The following is a 16910-nucleotide window of genomic DNA, read 5'->3' on the forward strand; positions in this document are numbered from 1 at the left end:
ATTTAAATTTAATATTTGATGTTAATTTAACATTTATATTTAAATGTTTACATTTAAATATATTAAAATGTATTAAATTAAAATAAATGTAATATTTGATGTTAATTTATAATTGTTAATATACAGAATATTTTCAATATATTTTTACTAATTTGCTGTTAATTTAATATTTGCATTTTTAAAAATAGTATATTAAAAATGTGTGTGTGTATATATATATATATATATATATATATATTTATTTATTTATTTATTTATTTAATGTCTATTAAACTAATTTATAAAATTAAAATACATTGATTTTAATTTAATATGGGACATTAACTTAATATTTATATAATATATAAATATATAATCAATATATAATTTACATAGTTTTTTTTTTAATTATACAAACACACACACACACACAATGATAATAAACATAATTATAATATATGTTTTATAATATAAACATTTTTATTATTATCTGTTTGTATATTAATACAAAAGACTATTCCATATAGCAGGAAAAAAATCCGGTTTAATATTAAAGTCAGAAATGGTCATTAAAATCATTGACTCCTTGTTAAGTGCAAAAACAGGACAAGGCCAAAATAGGACACGCGTGACGTGTCTAACATTCATGAACCCCGACAGGTGAGAGATCAGCGCTAGACAGGCCAGGTAAACATGAGGATCGCTAACAATGGCCGTCTAATCTCACCCAATGACCGACTGACCTACAAACACGCGTCTGCTGACCTTCCCATCTACAGCTACACGCCGCTCTGCTTTAAACAAACCGTCACAAGTCAAAATAAAAGACATCCTCAAGTGGACTAGATATCTGCTCCAGTCGGGTTTGTTTCCTTTAGGGATTAAGGTCTGATGGGAAAAGCAAAGCAGGAATAGATACCGGAGACTGTCTGTGTTCACTCACAGGCCCGACTTCACTAACATGAGCTCTTTAGTGTGGATTATCAGTCACGCACTGATGGTTTGATGCGGTGGAGAGTGAATGTATTTGTGTTTTCATACCCGTGCACCAAATGAGGGACTGTTCGCTTCTCCTGGAGCCCAAGAGCCGGAGCCGCTTCTTTCATCTAAACCTGAAAAACAAACAAACGCTGATCAATACTTAGAACTAGATACTCACTGAAAACCAATAATTATGAATTTGACATTATAAATGCACACGGTTTTCAAAAATAAGATTTCTATGCGTTTGAAAAAAGTCTCTTCTGTCATCAGGGCCGCATTTATTTGATCAAAATTGCAGTAAAATCTGTACAATTTTGAAATGTTTTTACTATTTCAAAAAGGTATTTTCTATTTGAATATACAGTAAAATGTAGTTTATTTCCATGATCAAAGCTGAATTTTCAGCATTATTACTCCAGTCTTCAGTGTCTTGTGATGCTTTAGAAATAATTCTAATATGCTGATTTCTGCATTTATTTGATTAAAAATACAGTAAAAAATGTGAAATTTTATTATAGTTTAAATTAGCTGTTGTCTATGTAAATGTATGGTAAAATGTAATTTATTTCTGTGATCAAAGCTTAATTTTCAGCATCATTACTCCAGTCTTCAGTGTCACATGATCCTTCAGAAATCATTCTAATATGCTGATTTGCTGCTCAACAAACGTTTCTGATTATTATTAATATTGCTGTGCAATATATTTGTGGAAACTGTGATGCATTTTATTTTTCAGGATTCACAGATGAACAGAAAGTTCAAAACAACCGCATTTATTTGAAATGGAAATATTTTGTGACATTATAAATGTCTTTACTGGCACTTTTGATCCATTTAATGCATCCGTGATGGAAAAAGTACTCATTTCATAAGCTCCAATTTAGCACACACTACAAACGTCAACGCACAGAAGAAAAAACACCATTTTATTTTCAAAAACCTGCCACAGAAAATGACATGTGCATGTCTGTGGTTTGCATGTTCGATTAGTAGACTAATAGGTCTTAAAGCCTTGAACTTAGGCTGATTTCAGGTTGAGACGAGTTTCTTAAGCTTCTTTTACACGAGGTTGTTCAGACACAACAGATTTGGTTTGTTAAATCGCTCTGATATTCTGCGTTCGCATTAACAGCATCATCAGGTCAGGTAGTGACACGAGCAAAGCTCGATGGTCGAAACTGCTTTTTTGTTCAGCGTCTCTGTATCTGCCATCTTTACCAGCTGATGTGCGATTTGACATGTCAACCAAACCTCAAAGGTTTCAAAACCACAAACGTCAGCGACCAAAAAGCACAAAGGCTGGAAACTCGCCGAACGGAAGAATTTTAAAGATCGACGGTGCAGAAATTTCCCGAAAACCATCTCCCCCTTAACGCTCGTGAGCATCTCTGGAGAGAAGCAGCTTAATTGTGCGCTGATTTGCATAATTGTGCATATTAATGAGGTCTCTGCTTATGAATATTCATAATTTTTGTTTTGTTGTCTAATTAAAAAGGGGGAAGGGGGGCGATCATGACAGCGCCGGCGACGGAGCGGAACAGAAGTACAGCGGACGAGTGAATTACGACTCGAGAGCCATTGGCGTGACAAACGCGATCCGCGGACGGGGGGGTTGCAGGCTTGTGTCAGCAAATTCAATAAAACGACAAGGGACGACGCAGCAGCGCACACCGCCGAGTACACACACCGCCGACGGAGCAGAACCAGCAAAACAGGAAGAATTATTCAAGCGCTGCCGAGACGAGCTGCTCGCTGCACACAATGAGGACGGAAAGTTCATTACGAACGGTGGTTTTAACAATGACTGGACTTCCTGTGGCCTGCTGAAGGATCGCAGCCGTTCGAAGGCTCAGCTGCGAGACCTAGGGAGACTCCGGCATCCTCAGAACGAGCTTGTGGAAATATTCTTATAAATTCTTATATTTCATTCAAAACAAAACTTTATAAACAGTACAACACACACAGAAAATAAAACATTTAAATGCAACATTATAAATTAGTATAAAAGGTACATACGTATTTGAAGATTAAGTATGTTATATTAAAAAATATTCATATAAAAAGCATGTTATATATACAATATAGTAACCAATATGAAAAGCAAGTAATTGAATAGCGCACTTAATATAATTTTAAGTGAATGCTTGATGATGATTACTGGAATCAAAATACAAAAAAAACACATTTAAATTTCAATATTGGCTAATATACATCCAATATTAATATGTATGCTATAAAAAAAAAAAGAAAAAAAAAAAAGTAGTGCATTATAAAATTTTAGGATTGGTTGTGAGAAAGTTAATAAAAAAAAAAAAAAAAAACAGTTAAATATTAATATTGGCTACTATACATCTAATATTAACTAAAATGGCACAAAATAAATAAAGACTGAATTAAGTGTGTTATTAAATTATTACATTTTTTTCCAGTATTAGACAATGTGCTACAAAATTGGGGAAAAAAAACATTTAAATTTAATATTGGTGTATTTAAATAATTAATATTTAAAATTGGTTTTATTAATTTAAGTTTTATTAATTTATTTAATTTAAGATAATATTGAATTAAAATAATAATTAACAAATACAATTAAAACCAACAACACATCATAGGGCAATGTTTTTGAAAAAAAAAAAAAAATTATAAATTCTTAAATTGGTAAAGTTAATAGCATAAAAACAATTTAAAAAAAAAAAAGGGCTGTTTTTTTAATGCATTTCATAGGGCCTTCAGCAAGTGAAGAATGGCATTTTGAGTTAATACATTAATATAATAATATAATACATTTTTTAAAAAAAGTAAAAAATTTTTTTACAACTATATATACACATTTTTTTAAAATATTGGTGTGTATGTGCTTATACATGTGTCTCACATGTATAAAAAATATTTTAATTATATATAAATAAAATTGGTTTTATTACTTTAAATTTTATTTAATTATAATTAAATAATATAACAATAATAAAAGTAAAAAAAAAAAAAATATACATTTTTTTTTCAGTATTAGCCAATATGCTACAAAAATAAATGAATTATTTTAAATATTTATATTGGAGTTTATGTGCATGTGTGTGTCCCATATTAAATGATTAAGCTTAATTAAATCCAAGTCAATGAATGATCAGCAATGTAACTACTGCTACAAAATAAAATATAACATTTTTAAACCAGTATATATTGTGCAATCCCTAGATAGGATGCTGCTTATGTAGGCAGTTCACTAGTCTTGGGTAACATTAAGCAAAAGACCTTGGTGGCATCAACCAAAAAGAAAGTCATTTCTGAGAAGCAGCAAGTCGTTATATTTCCATGGTCAATTTTGATCCTGATCATGAGAGTCTGAGGTAGAGGGAAGTGAGATTGGTATTTACAGCGATCCGTGACGGGTGGGAGAGAAAGACAGAGATGAAAGACAGCTAATACTGTGAAATACAGCGCGAGAAACAACAGGAGGGTGATGACATATCAGCACAGTATGAAAAAACCCTCAAAAATAGAGGTGATCCATATTCATAAGCGCAGTGAATATTCACTCCAATTAACAGAACTGATTAGTGGGTGGAAAAGTGCAAAATTCATTCAGAAAAAGGCCCTTTCCCTCTCCAGACGGCCGTAAAAATCTCTTTACATTAAAAGCGAACGGCTGGAGTTATGAGACATTCCCCTCCGCACCTGAATAAACAAAACTTTGCTCCGCAGGCCCAATAAAAAGCGTCTGCTGCGTGTTTGAGCGTCTAATGGTTACAGCTGATCCGCAGAGGCCAGCGACCCCGGCAAATCACAACCACGCTTTATGTACTTCACAAACAGGTAGAGACGGACGACGTGCACCATTTCAGAAAATCAGGCAAAGCCATCAAACAAATCAGATCAAAGTTTAGGTATTATGTCGTGTTATATTTGTCTAAATTACAGCTCTGCTTACTCATTCTTTAACCAGCTGGGAGACTCAGACTAGTAAAACACACCGGACGTATGATGTTCACTTGTTAGGGGAGGAAAAGCAGCCGTCTGCGAAATAATGCAAAACGGGTGATTTCGTTCAATCAGAGGAACTATAATCATAACCAAACGGTCACTGTAACAGAGCAAACGCAGAATGTTTAAATGTAAAAGCATTAAAAAAATAAAACGATAAAAACATTAAAGACATGTTTTGAAACTAAATACAACAAGTAATGCATTAGTTTAATTAATTAATTAAATAGCATTATTAAAAAATACAAAATATTATCAAAAACAAATTTACATCACGTTAATGAAAGGGAACGTGCACAATTTTTTTTAAAGCATTAATTGATTGTTTTTGATAATGATATTTGTATTCAATAATTCAGTTAAAATAATTAAATAAAGCAATACTAGATAACACCGAATAAAAAACAAAACACATTAGGAACACTTAATAAATTAATAATAATACATTTTTAATAATAAATCATTAAATTTTATTAATTTAACTGATTAGACATTCTTTTTAATTATTAAAACTGACCACTAAAACAAGATAAGACAATGTTAAATTTAAAAATTAATTAACATTAAATACAATTACAAGAGACAACACATAGGGCACGGTTTAAAAAAAATATATATATTAAATTGGTTTTATGAATTAGATTAGATGCACATCGATTAAAAAAAATAAAAAGCATTTTTTTTTATGCGAAGTAAAGTGAAGAATGGCAAAGTTAAATCAAACTTGTAAAATAACTAAATAAATTTAAATACTTAAATAAATAAATACCTGCTTGTCATGTGACCAAATACAATTAAAACACAACACATCATAGGGCACTGTTTTGGAAAAAAAAAAAAAAAATAATAATAATAATAATAAATAAAAACAAAAACAAACAAATAAATGATTCAATTGGTAAAGTTTTACGAATAAAAAAGCTGATTTTTTTTAATGCATTTCAAAGGGCCCTAAGCAAGTAAAGCATGGCATTTTGAGTTGTGATTAAACTTGTAAAATATAATATAATATAAAATATAATATAATATAATATAATATAATATAATATAATATAATATAATATAATATAATATAATATATATATATATATATATATATATTTTTTTTTTTTTATTAAACTTGTCAAATATAAAATTAATTACATTAAAGTACTCAAAATAAAAAAATGTATTAAAAAGGTGAAATATTTAATTAAATATTTTTAAAAAGTTAATAAAAGTTGTCCTAGGACAAGAATGGGTATTGTTTTGGTTTTAGGACAACTTTGATGAAAGTTTTTGATCCACTTTAAATGTTGACTACTTTTTTGTTTACCTGCATGTCATGTGACCATTAACCAATATCAGATAATCATGAACTATTGAATATTAACAAGTAAACATTTTAAGTAAATATGTTTCAAGGAACTTGAGGAACTTCAAGGAACAGGTAATATTTTAGGTCAAAGGGTTCAGCTGACAAAAACATTTAGGAAACCCTGGACTAGAATGATATAAACAACAATATTTACAATAAATAAAAGCATGTAAAAATGCCAGGCAAAAACTTCCAAACCCTTTGTTAAGTAATATAAATAAATAAACAAATAAATAAATATGGGTGCATTTTGCATCAAAGAAATCTAGACATTTGATCACTAAGTGCATGTTGCAGTTTTTCTCCATTTATGAGCAGACGAATCACAGCAGTCGAGAGTCATGTTGTGTCATCCCGAGATCCACGCTACCTGCTCGCACAGACACGCTAATTACACGGCACAATAGAGGCGTTCAACGCGGCCGCGGAAGTGTTTCTGTCCCGAGGGGATCGTGAGCGGGTCGGTGAGCTCAGACTGACTCAGGACAGATACATTCACACACAAAGACAGCAAAGCTGTAATTATGAGGAGAGAAACGGCGACCCGAACGAGTCACGCCTGAGTCACGGGCTACAGGGCTCCCAGATACACAAACACATCAAAACACCGCATTCAAGAGATAGACGTTCTCAAACAAACACAATTTATTACTAGTTCTCACTCCATGTGACTCATATCTCAGGGTATTTTTATTTAGTCTGCATATCAAAAGTCTTAGAGTATATCATGTCGGTCTGGTTATTTAGGGAAGGGCGGGATATTGAGTATTTACAATAGGTGTGATGATTTTGGAGATATCAAATCAAGAAACACAATTAACGTTGACAAAAGCCGTCAGTATTGATTCGTCAGTACTTTCAGTATTGCACTGAATATTTTTAGAAAAACAAACCAAGCGATTTCAGACAAAATAAAGTAACTTTTAAAGTAAATATATAAAATATTAAAGTAAATATTTCAAGTCAAAGGGTTCGACTGACAAAAACACTTTAGAGTAGAATGACATAAACGGCAATATTTACCATTAATATTTGAAAATTCCATGTAAAAACATGCACAAATGTGACAAAAAAATAAATAAATAAATAAGACAAAAAACATGATTTATTATTAGTTCTTACTCGTAAGGTTATTTTAATTTAGTGTACATGTTGAAATATCGGCCTTGTTATTTAGGAACGACTGGATTATTGAATATTGACGATATGTGATAGAAATTCAAGCAACAATTATGTTGATATAAGCTGTTAATTTGACAAATTAAATGTTTCTATATATTTCTCAGTGTGCATTAAACAAAAAAGTAACAAAAACAGTGTTACAGTATTGAATTGGATATTTTAGTCAATATTGCAATAATGGCTGTGCACCCTAAATTGACTTAAAAAACAAACAAACAAAAAAAGCCATTTCACAGCAAATTCACTAAAAGTAACTTTTAAAAATATTGAAGTAAATATTTCAGGTCAATTGGTTGGATTACGTTGGACCAGAATGACATTAAAAGCAATATTTGCCATTAATATTTTAAAAATCCATGCAAAAAACATGCACAAATGTGAAATTAAGTCTGAATATCCAAATACTGGCCTTGTTATGGGATAACTGGTATATTGAATATTTACAATATATGTGATGATTTTAGTGATATAAAAATCAAGCACACAATTAACATTAACACAAGCTGTTAATCTGACAAATTTGAATTTCCTCTATTTTCCCCTCAATGTGCACTTAGCAAAACCTAAACAAAAAGTGATTTTTACAGTATTGCATTGAATATTTTGGTCAGTATTGCAATAACAGCTGTATGGCCTAAATTATGAGTCTAAAAAATTAAGCCATTTCAGAGCACACACACTAAAAGTAACATTTAAAAAATATATATATATTAAAGTAAATATTTCAAGTCAAGGGGTTCGACTGACAAAAATACGTAGGACTAGAAAGACATAAACAGCGATATTTACCACACATATTTTTACATTTCATGCAAAAACATGCACAAATGTGAAAATTTATTACTAGCTCTCTAATAAGCATATCTTGTGTTATTTTGTCTGCATATCAAAGTATCAGCCTTGTTATTTACTGGTATATTGAATATTTACAATGTGATATAAAATCAAGAAATGTAGTGAATGTTGATATAAGCCGTTCATTTGACAAATTAATTTCTCTCTATATTTTTCTCATGCATTTAGCAAAAACTGAACAAAAAATTATTTTTACAGTATAACAAAGTAACTTTTAAAAAATAAATAAATATTTCAGGTTAAAGGGTTCGACTGACAAGAAAAATACTGAACTAGAATGACATAAACAGCAATACTTACCATAAATATTTTAAAGTCTGCAAAATTCCATGCAAAAACATGCACAAATGTAAAAACATGACAAAAAAAAAAATCATGATTTATTACTAGTTCTCACTCATAAGCATCTCAGGTTATTTTATTTTAGTCTACATATCATAATATCGGCCTTGTTAGTTAAGGATAACTGGTATATTGAATATTGACATTGTGATAACATTGACAAGCTGTTAATTTGACAAATTAAAATTTCCTATAGATTTCTCAAGTGTGCATTTAGAGAAAAAAAAAAAATAACAAAAATATTTTTCAGTACTGCATTAAATATTTTAGTCAGTATGCAATAATGGCTATGTGGCCTAAATTAAAAAAAAATATAATAAAAATAAGCCATTTCAAAAATACACACAAAGTAACTTTAAAAGACATTAAAGTAAATATTTTAGGTCAAAGGGTTTGACTGACAAAATTACGCTGGACTAGAAATGACATAAACAGCGATATTTACCATATATAGTTTAAAATTCCATGCAAAAACATACACAAATGTGAAATTTGGTCTGCATATCGAAATATTGGCCTTGTTTTACCAGTTCTTTAGGGATAACTGGTATATTAAATATTTACAATATGTGTGATGATTTTGGTGATGTAAAATCAAGCAACACAATTACATTTATATAAGCTGTTAATTTGAAAAATTATTTTTTCTATATTTCTCTCAAAGTGCATTTAGCAAAACCTGAACAATTAAATATTTTTACAGTATTGCATTGAATATTTTTAGCCAGTATTGCAATAATGGTTGTGTGGCTTAAATTATGAGTCAAAAAAAAAAAAATTAATTAAGACCATTTTAAAACAAATACACAAAAAGTAACTTCAAAGACATTTAAGTAAATACTAAAGTAAATATTTCAGGTCAAAGGGCTCAACTGACAAATTTACATTGGACTAGAATGACTTAAACAGCGATATTTACCACAAATATTTTAAAATTTCATGCAAAAACATGCACAAATGTGAAAACATGATTTATTACTAGTGAAGCTGTTAATTTGACAAGCTAAAACTTCCTATCAATTTCTTTTAGTGCTCATTTAGCAAAATCTTTTTGCTTTCTACAGTATTTTGTTTCTTGCACTGAACATCTGCAAACAGCTGTTTGGCCTCAATGATGAGTCAAAATAAAAACATGAAGTCATTTCAGAGCAAATACATGAACTGATGCTGAATGTTGTCAAGAGGCTGAAATGTTCTTCACTGTGGCAGCAAGATGATTTTTCTTTCCTACTCACTGAAAAAACCTTTGCATTTCTCTGTATTTTTAACACAAGTTCTGCTGTTATAAATATCTTAGTTGTTCTCAGTTTCAGGTACTCAGTAAATGAAACTGTGGCCGGTGACAGACTCGGATCACGCGAACGGCCTCCTCAAACTTCAGATGAAAAGCTAATTCTTCTCGCTGCATCTTTGCGTCATAAAGCACAATATACTCCTACTCGAATCATCACAGAATGTCAAACAATCAACTAATAAATCACAAAGTGCAAACACTGGGCAGGACGCTTCACTCGCTATTCAAAGTCACACAAAAAAGGGCTAAAAGAAAGCATGTGGTTTTAGTCTTTGATGAGCAGATACGTCTCGGCTGGATTCAGTCATAACACTCATATTCTCTCAATCAGCGCGCTGGGAGTGCCGTGCTGAAACCATACGCTTCTCCACATGTCATCTATTGAGTTATGAAGAACTTTTGTCCTTTGCGTGGAGGATTGTGCCGTCCGGACAAAGACACCAACTGCCTCTCTTAGAGGAGAGCGACTCTAGATCTGATTTCAAACGGAGCCGCTCACACTACATTAAAAGAGATCGTTCACCCAAATATCAGAGCGAATAAATGACGACAGAACGTTCATGTCACTCTAAACCTGTATGACTTACTTTCACCAGAAAAACACAAAAGACGACACTCTGAAAAAAACATTGGAGTTCAAACAACATTGGACACCTTTGACCAAATTCAGGTTTTTTCCATTTAGATTTGGTCAACTTTTTAAATTTAAATGTTAAAATTTAATTTTAGCAATCAAAATGCATGTCTAATTAATTTTAGAACTATTTATTAAATTTTAGAACTATTTATTAAAGGTTTAAAAAGAATTACATTTTTAGGGCCTTGTAAAATCAGCTTTATTTTTTCCTAAGTTCTATTTTATTTTTCCTGAATTTTGTTTTTTAACATTTTAACTTTTCTGGATTACATTAAATGTTTTTTTTTTTATTATTAAATTTAGTAATCAAGAAGGTAGTCTAATTAATTGACATCATGAAACTTGCACAAAATAAGGAATATTTATGAAAAGTTTATTAAGAATTACAGTTTAGGGCCCTATGAAACCAGCTATATTTTTTCTAAGTTCTGTTTACATTTTTGTTTCTCCCAGATTTTTATTTTGAATTCCATTTTAGTTGTTTAAAATTTAGTAACCAATAATTAATTCAATAATTGATTTAAATGATTAAACTTGCACAATATAATAACTATTTATTAAGTTTAAAATTAATACAATTTTTAGGGCCATATGAAACCAGTTTTATTTATTTATTTATTTATTTTTTTTTTTTACCAAAAAAAAAAATGGTTCAAGGAATTTTTAATAACAACAAAAAACCATGTTTAATCAAATTAATACAATTTTAACAATTTATTATTTTTCACAAAAATATGGCCCTATTAAATGCTTTATTTTTCTGACACTGTGCTGTCTATTTTTATTAATTAATTAAGTTTTCATTTTAAGTTTATTTTTTATTATTATTACTATTATCATCATTATTATTACTACGACTTTGAGAAATATATTTTACTGCACAACAATAATAAATTTTATAATTCACAGTAACATCACAAATTCCTCAAGCTAAAGCAAACTTTTATTTTGGCAGGTTGTCATGAAGCCTAAGACAAACAAACTTCACATTAAAAGTCCTTTTCCCAGTTTAATATTTAAAGACACTAGTCCATATCACAATTAATTAAGCCCTAATTCTGCAAATTAATTCCCAAATTTTGCATTATATAGGAAAATACGACATCACGGTCCAATGCTTCAGTTTCAGATGAACACTAAATGATATATATATATATATATATAAAACACTAAAACATGCAATCTACTCAAGCTCTCTGTGACACTGCAAAATAAAACCGCGTTCCTTCCGAACTAGTTTAGATTGCTTTAGTTTGACTGTGAACGGTGAAACATCACCCTTTCATATTAAGTTTTGTTAGATTCACCCGAAAACTTCTGATTTTCGATTAAAAGAATGCGATATCTGAACGTCTCGGACAAAGAGAGACTCCATTCGGGTGAGACGGTGCAGCGCCAGCGGGAGGTTGTTTTGTGTGTTGCTTTAATGTTTGTTGACATTGTTTGCAGGGGTGAGAGGACGACTATCATTTCCCATCATCCCCTCCTCCCCCGTGATGGAGGGGCGACAGCTGAGAACATGAAACGGTGAGAGCAAGATGGATCAGAACGACGAGGATCAAACAGGCTTCGCAAACACTCGGACTCTAACGACATCGACACGTGTGAAGTGAAAGAAAGAATTCATTCATTCATGAATTTATTTTCCGAAAGTGTGAAAGCCGTCTGCGGTTATATCAGTTTCTCTGTATCTTGAATCAGTTGTTTTTATAATCATAGTAGTAAAAGCAAAAGTCATGTTTGTTGTTAAAGTGAGCAAATTAAAAGTGCCTACCAAACTGACTGCTGGGTAAAGTAGCGCCTCGGTTCTTCCCGTTTGACACCGGATGAGGAAACATCTACGAAACAGAGAAAAAAATATATATTAGCAGAGAAAATACAAACCATCACTTAAAAAATACCATTATACTAATATGACAGATCTACTGCATCAATAATAGTTGACAAATACGACAAATATAATTTAATCAGATTTTTTTTTCTATTTATGTTTATTTTTTTCAATTTAAAATTAGGTGTAAATTAAACTATTTAATTAAACAGTTTATTTAGTAAATAATCTATTAAGTAATTAAATGAATAAACATTAAAAAATTAAGGGGAAAGTTTATATCAGTGTTATTAGAGTTAACTAAAACCAAAACCTAAAAAAAAACAAAAAAAAAACAACAACATTAAAACAAAAATGTTAACTGAATAAAATATTTAAAAAAGTAAAAATGGCCATAGACATATAAAAATGAAAAACAACTAAAACAATGAAAGCACTTCCAAATTACTAAAGATTTAACTAAAATTAAAAAAAAAATTATTTATATTTATATCTATATCTATATATATATATCTATATCTATATCTATATCTATCTATATCTATATATATATATATATATATATATATATACACACATACACACTTTTTTTAATTATATATATATATATATATATATATATATATATATATATAAACTAATAATAATATATTTTGATAATATATATCAGTAATAGTTGACAAGACAAACATTTTTAATATAAATTGACTTTTTTCCATTATGTTTGTTTATTTATTTATTTTTTAAATTCAAGTATAAATTCAACTATTATACAAATATATACACATACATACATATTTTTTTTTAATAATATATATTTTTATACACATTTGCTATTTTTATTTTAGGTATTACTTTTACATTTTACATTATTTCAATTTTGAAGTAAAAAAAAAAAAAAGCGCAATTAGGTACAACATAATGAAAACACGTGTGTGGCCTAACAACGGCCTTTAGTTATGACTACCATACAACATAGTCACAATACACTGCAGTTTCTTGACATCTGATGTCAACTAGCCATGATGTGTTATTAAAACCAGCAGAACAGTCTCCTCGACTTACAGCACTGAAATCCAACAAGTCGTTCAGCTCCATGTCGGTCCCCACCGTTGCCATTCTGATCCTGAGTGCTCTTGATCTGCTTTTCTGGCTCGACGTCTCTCTCTCAGCTCAAACAGGTTTATGATCCTGCATGGAAGGAGATGCATAATAGACAAGCGTGCTTTCAGATCATCTATGAACCTCTGGGTCTAGTAATCAAATCTGACATGAATACATACGATCCAAAATAATCCGGCTGCTGCTTCCATCTGAGGAACTACTCTACATTACAGACCTGCTTTAATAGAGTGTTTTCCCAGAATGCACCACATCTGAACTCGGTTAACCACCAAAGGAGACCACCAGCGAGTATCCATGCCAGGCGTTTAACAAAATAACCACCCACTTACCCACACCTAGACTACGGGAACTAGTTAGTAAACAACTATGATTCCTGGAATTAAACAATTCATTTGTAGCACAGCTAGGACCGCAAGCTTTTACACATAACTTTTTAGCTTTAATGCCCATGCAGAACATGCATTTGCACTCAAATAACATGCTTTGCAATCCAAACCTGGAAATCAATTTAGGCAGCTTTCAGAAGACAAATGTCACGTCACACTAAAGCAGAACCAAACAGATCAAATCACGCACTGCGATTTTACACTTTTCCTTAATTCATGAAGCAACTCATTAAACATCAGCACTGCATCACACAGACACAAGAAATGTGAGAAGCCCTCTCCAAAAATACATTCGTCATCAGCACTGCGCCAATAACACCTTCGCTGGAATCATAATCAGCACCTCCATTGACGATCAACAGGTAGATGACTGTGAAACATTAAAGATCACAAATGCTGCAATGAAGCCCAATAATTGCTTTACTTTCACATTTAGGATGCACAGTTTACACTGACAAAAGGATATCAGAAAGTGTTTGTGACATGTAGCATGGCAATACCATGGTTTTGAGCTTGTAATATGGTAATAATGTGATGTTTTTGAATGCAGTCTCACCAAGGCCGCATTTACTTGTTAAAAAATACAGTAAAATCAGTAAAATTGTGAAAAATTAATGCCATTTAAAATAACTGGTTTCTATGTGAACATCTGTTAAAACGTAATTTATTTCTGTGACACAAAGCTAAATTTTCAGCATCATTACACCAGTCTTCAGTGTCACATGATCCTTCAGAAATCATTCTAATATGGCGATTTGCTGCTCAAGAAACATTTTTGATTACATTAATGTTGCAAACAATTACGCTGCCCAATATTTTGTGGAAACTGGATTTTTCCAGGATTCCTTGAATAGAAAGGTAAAAAGAACAGCATTTATTTGTAGCATTATAAATGAATGTCACTTTTGATCAATTATAATGCATCCTTAATAAATACAAGCATTATCACTTTGTAAAAAATCTTACTGATTTTACCTAAACTTTTTAACAGTAGTGTATGCCACGGAAATATCATGGTTTTGAGAGAAAATGACACTGGGCATAAAAAGTACTACACCGTTTTTGAAAATACAATGGAATTTTAGACTTTACAGTTCAAAACAGTGGTCTTAATGATGTTTCCAAGCATCTATTTCAGCATTAATAGATGTTTTTGACATTTATGTTACATGGCACCAGTGTATGACCATGATTTTGAGTCATTTTGGACATCAGTCGTGACATTTCCAGTGATTGGTTTACTTGTAGCTTGGAAACACCATTACATTATTTAAGAAAATACAGTGTAAACCCACTTGAACATTCAGCACCACTGTATATATGAGAGCTCCACCTGATATTGTCATTGCACCATGGTAAAACCACAGTACTACTTGGCTTCAAGCTTCTACAACACGTGCAACTGCAGTATTATAGATCCAACATCCAAAAGATGAAAACAACCCATAGGACTCAACACAGGCATGATCAGCAACAGGCCGAAACACATGAAGACTTCAGGCCACGTTCACCCTCGATGGTGAACAAGACCCCCCCCCCACCCCCATCCTCTCCCACACAAAGAAACACACGGTCCTCGACACAAAGTTTGAAAACTACACAAGAACAACAAGAAACACTCCATATGGGAGAATAGTGATAATAAGAGTGTGTAAACACCTCCACTAGTTTTCCAGACAGGAAAAGATGGGAAAGCCATTCCCAAAAGTGGAAAAAGGAAAAGTTATTTCCCAAGAAAAGACAAATAAACAAAGCAGGACATTAGAAGAACTGCAAATGGGAGGAAATTCAAAACACAGCAAATGTAAAATACATCAAACGAACTTCGCAGATGACTTTATTTAACCCAAGTGCAAACTTTCATCTGGTATAACCATCAAAAACTTCAAATACCCGAATTGCAGCAAATACACAAGCGAAAGAGGCAGTGGATGTCGCATAAAGTTGTAAACACACAGATACTATGGTAAAAACGAGCTATACCAGGGGTTTTAAACTTGACATTGTTGGCAGTATTGAACAAAGAAGCCGTTTCCTCTGGACTCGAACCCCGCACACACACCGAAGCTCATAGACAAAACACTTCACACACATGTACGGTGCAACAAAAGTTCATTAATCACAACAGCCACGTTAAAGTCAAAAACGTGCACGTTTACGCGTGTAAAACGCGATAAACGCGGTAAATACTCACCGTTTCTCGCGTCACACGCGCGGCATCCAGCGGGAGAGAAACGCGCTTCAGCCCGAGAGGAAAAACAGAAAAGTTGGGGGACAAAATTTCCCCCCTCCGCGTCTCAGGTCCCGCTAAATCACGGTGCAAAACGCGTCCTATTTCCCGGGAAACACGAACAATCCGCGTCGAGAGTTGTTACAATGTAACTGCGCTCAAATGTAACTCCGGCCAAAGTTCTATTCTAATTCTTTTGAGCGCTACAAATGTAACATCTCATCTTCCGAGGAGACATTTTAGCACCGTCCACATTGTCAGCCCCAACAGTGTATCCCTCCGCGCTGAGGGGAGACGTTACAGCGGTGTCCGATTTCAAACGCCCAGAAAACTAGGACCGCGTTTATTACGCGATTACTTTGACGCTTACCGTATACGAAACACAAATAACCTGCGAAATAATGCGGACAACAGTATATCTAACTTTATCGTGACAAGAGCAGGATTTTGCGGTAAATTGCGCCGTACTAGACTAACGCGCGGAATGAGACGACGCACCGTTAAAGACCGATGGACTGAGAAACACTGCGAGATGGAGCGATAGACCCACCTGACTAACCAATAGGGTTTCGGGAAGGTTTGATTGACATGTTCAAGGACCAATGAAAACACTTTTTGCACTAAAGCCAAACCTCTCTTCCCTGCACACCCTACCCAGGTTTTAAAAGAATGGCAACAGGAAGCCATGGAATACTGTGTATTTTTTTGTTTTACGCGAAACGTTTAC

The 16910-nt window shown here is 32.1% G+C and overlaps 1 protein-coding gene across 3 annotated transcripts in view; it reads right to left on the reverse strand.

Moving 5' to 3' along the window:
- Positions 1-16679, reverse strand: part of tcf3a (transcription factor 3a) — a 42290-nt gene extending 25611 nt beyond the window's left edge. For all 3 annotated transcript variants that reach the window (XM_051134182.1, XM_051134190.1, XM_051134172.1), the window contains exons 1-4: positions 16148-16679; positions 13508-13633; positions 12386-12449; positions 1021-1091 (exon numbers count right to left, since the gene is read on the reverse strand). In XM_051134182.1, the coding sequence (XP_050990139.1) occupies positions 1021-1091; positions 12386-12449; positions 13508-13561 (189 nt within the window). In that variant the 5' untranslated portion in view covers positions 13562-13633; positions 16148-16679. The remainder of the gene's footprint in view (positions 1-1020; positions 1092-12385; positions 12450-13507; positions 13634-16147) is intronic.
- Positions 16680-16910: the final 231 nt, after the last annotated feature.

This window comes from Labeo rohita, chromosome 2 (genome assembly GCF_022985175.1).
Source record: "Labeo rohita strain BAU-BD-2019 chromosome 2, IGBB_LRoh.1.0, whole genome shotgun sequence".
Taxonomy (NCBI): domain Eukaryota; kingdom Metazoa; phylum Chordata; class Actinopteri; order Cypriniformes; family Cyprinidae; genus Labeo; species Labeo rohita.